Raw genomic sequence first — 2148 nt, 5'->3', positions numbered from 1 at the left:
TTTCCTTGGGAGAAGTGGTTGAATAGGCAGGTACTCTGCACTGGGAACACAGAAGAACTGGCACTCTGTGTGATTCCCTGTGTTGCAAGGTTTTGGGGATGCATAAAGGTGATACTGGCTTTGTGTAAGACAGGGCAAAATCCATGTTGGGCTGCCACTGTTGCAAATGTGATAGAGCCAGGGACAGCTCAGTCATAGACGGAGCAGTGGCTCAGGAATAAGGGGAGGGGCAGCAGATGCTGCTTCTGTTCTTGGTCTCCTCTGGGCACCTCCTGACAGAGGCCAGATAATGAGATGGGCCTTGGCCAATAGCCTCTTCTTTCCCAAGCCTGCTGCCAGCATGGCAGCACCAGCACAGGCTGGAATCAATCATTGCCTGCCTGAGCAATAACCTGTCTCAACCTGTTGTTGGTAGTGTAAAACCACCCCCGGGCCATGTCTTTCCTCTGGAGGCAGTTTGTCACAATGCTTCTGTACTGTACCGCTGTCCTGCTCTACCAAGCTCACAAAACATGGGTAGGACACAGCACGCATTCAGTCTGCAAAGCCCACAGACACTGCTCACTCTTATGCTGCCCTGCATCTTCATTCACATTTCCACCCAGTGATTCCAGCCCACCCTTGTGAGCACCCACATGAGCTGAGGAAACAAGGGCCACCAAGTTTCACCCAACTTGCCCACACTGATCAAGCCACAGCCTTACAGCAAATACATTTTTTTCTTTATTCAGAGAATCACAGTAAGGTAACTCAGACTTGTAGCCACTTTCCCCAGCATAGTTTCCCAAACATCCACATGCAGCTTTTAAAAACATCAAGTACACTTCAAGAATTTGGAAGATGTACCATCACACACAAAATCTGCATGAGACACTGGGATTTCTGCCAGAGCAGCAGGCCCCTGTGAGGAGCACAGGCAGGCATGCAACAAGCTAAGCAGCGGGCGCTGCAGTGCTCTGCTTTACTTGGCAACCCTCTCCAGAAGCAATTCAATATCATCCTGGATCTTGATGGTTTCGAAGTGCCGGCTGTAGCGTTTGAAGGGCACGCCGTCCGGGCCGATGAGGAACTTCTCGAAGTTCCAGGAGATGTCGTTGCGGCACACCGGGGACCAGATGATGTACTGCGGGTTGGTCATCAGTGAGGAGGGGTCATCGTGCGGGAAGGGTAGCGCCTCTTTCAGGAAGGTGAAGAGGGGGTGCGCGTCCTTCCCGTTAACCTCGCACTCCTCGAACATGATGAAGTTGGGCTTGTACCCCTTCCCAGGACGGACATGCTCTAGCGACAACAGGATCTCCTCGTTCGTCGCATTTTCCTAGGGGAAAAAAAAGCAAAAGCCCCCCGAGCGAAGCCCGTGAGAGCCCCGCCAGACGGGAGGCTCCCCCCGCTCCCCCAGCCCCGCCGCCGGCCCTACCTGATGCCCGAACTGGTTGCAGGGGAAGGCGAGGACCTGCAGCCCGCGAGACCCGTACCGCTGCTGCAGGTCTCTGAGCTGAAGGAAGTCGCGGGTGGTGGTGCCTCAAAGCGACGCCACGTTGACCACCAGCAACACCTTTCCCTGCAGCGAGCCGAGCGACAACGGCTCCGCCGCGCCCAGCGGCCGCGCAGACATGTCCCCGAGCCCCGCCGCGCCCGCACGCCCTGCCGCTCCTGTCGCCGCCATGGCCAGCACTGCAGGCGGGGAGGCCCTCCACCCGCTTCCCGCTCCTCGCTCCTGGCCGCTCCGCCCCGGACCGCCCCGCGCGGGGGTACGGGCGGCTCAGTCAAGGGGACCGCCCGCCTTCCGCGCACCTCCGCGGGCAGGCTGGGGGTTGTGCTCGTCAGTTCGCAGCTCGACTCGGAGTTTTCGACGTCCCCGGGCACTACAGAAGGAAGTGCCACCGGTCCTCAGAAACTCTGGGAAATCAGCCCAATACATCGTTCCCGGGAGCTCCCGCCTTGGCGGGACAAAACCTCCGGGCATGGAGGCAGCACCGCGGAGCTCCAGGGGCGTCCCTGCATGCACTAGGAGGAGGAAGGGGGGGAACAAAGAGGGGCCATGAATTCTCTTCTGCGAATTTTCCTTCACCCCTCTGAGGCTGGTGAAGCCTCCCTTTGCTGCAGTGGCTACTTTACCCCATGCCTGGCTATTCTATTTAGTACTGATTT

General features: G+C 57.8%; 1 protein-coding gene across 1 annotated transcript; it reads right to left on the bottom strand.

Annotated features, from left to right (window-relative positions):
- Positions 1-700: 700 nt before the first annotated feature.
- GPX1 (glutathione peroxidase 1) lies at positions 701-1688 on the bottom strand. The gene is made up of 2 exons (XM_062610637.1): positions 1415-1688; positions 701-1315 (listed from the first exon to the last, which is right to left on the bottom strand). Exons 1-2 carry the CDS (start codon positions 1661-1663, stop codon positions 962-964), a joined length of 603 nt encoding a protein of 200 aa, XP_062466621.1. The 5' UTR covers positions 1664-1688; the 3' UTR covers positions 701-961.
- Between the last annotated feature and the right edge of the window lie 460 nt (positions 1689-2148).

The sequence above is a fragment of the Pezoporus occidentalis genome, unplaced genomic scaffold (genome assembly GCF_034315485.1).
Source record: "Pezoporus occidentalis ecotype Australia unplaced genomic scaffold, CSIRO_AGI_Poc_V1 ctg149, whole genome shotgun sequence".
Taxonomy (NCBI): Eukaryota; Metazoa; Chordata; class Aves; order Psittaciformes; family Psittacidae; genus Pezoporus; species Pezoporus occidentalis.
This window is presented reverse-complemented; position numbering and strand designations above follow the sequence as displayed.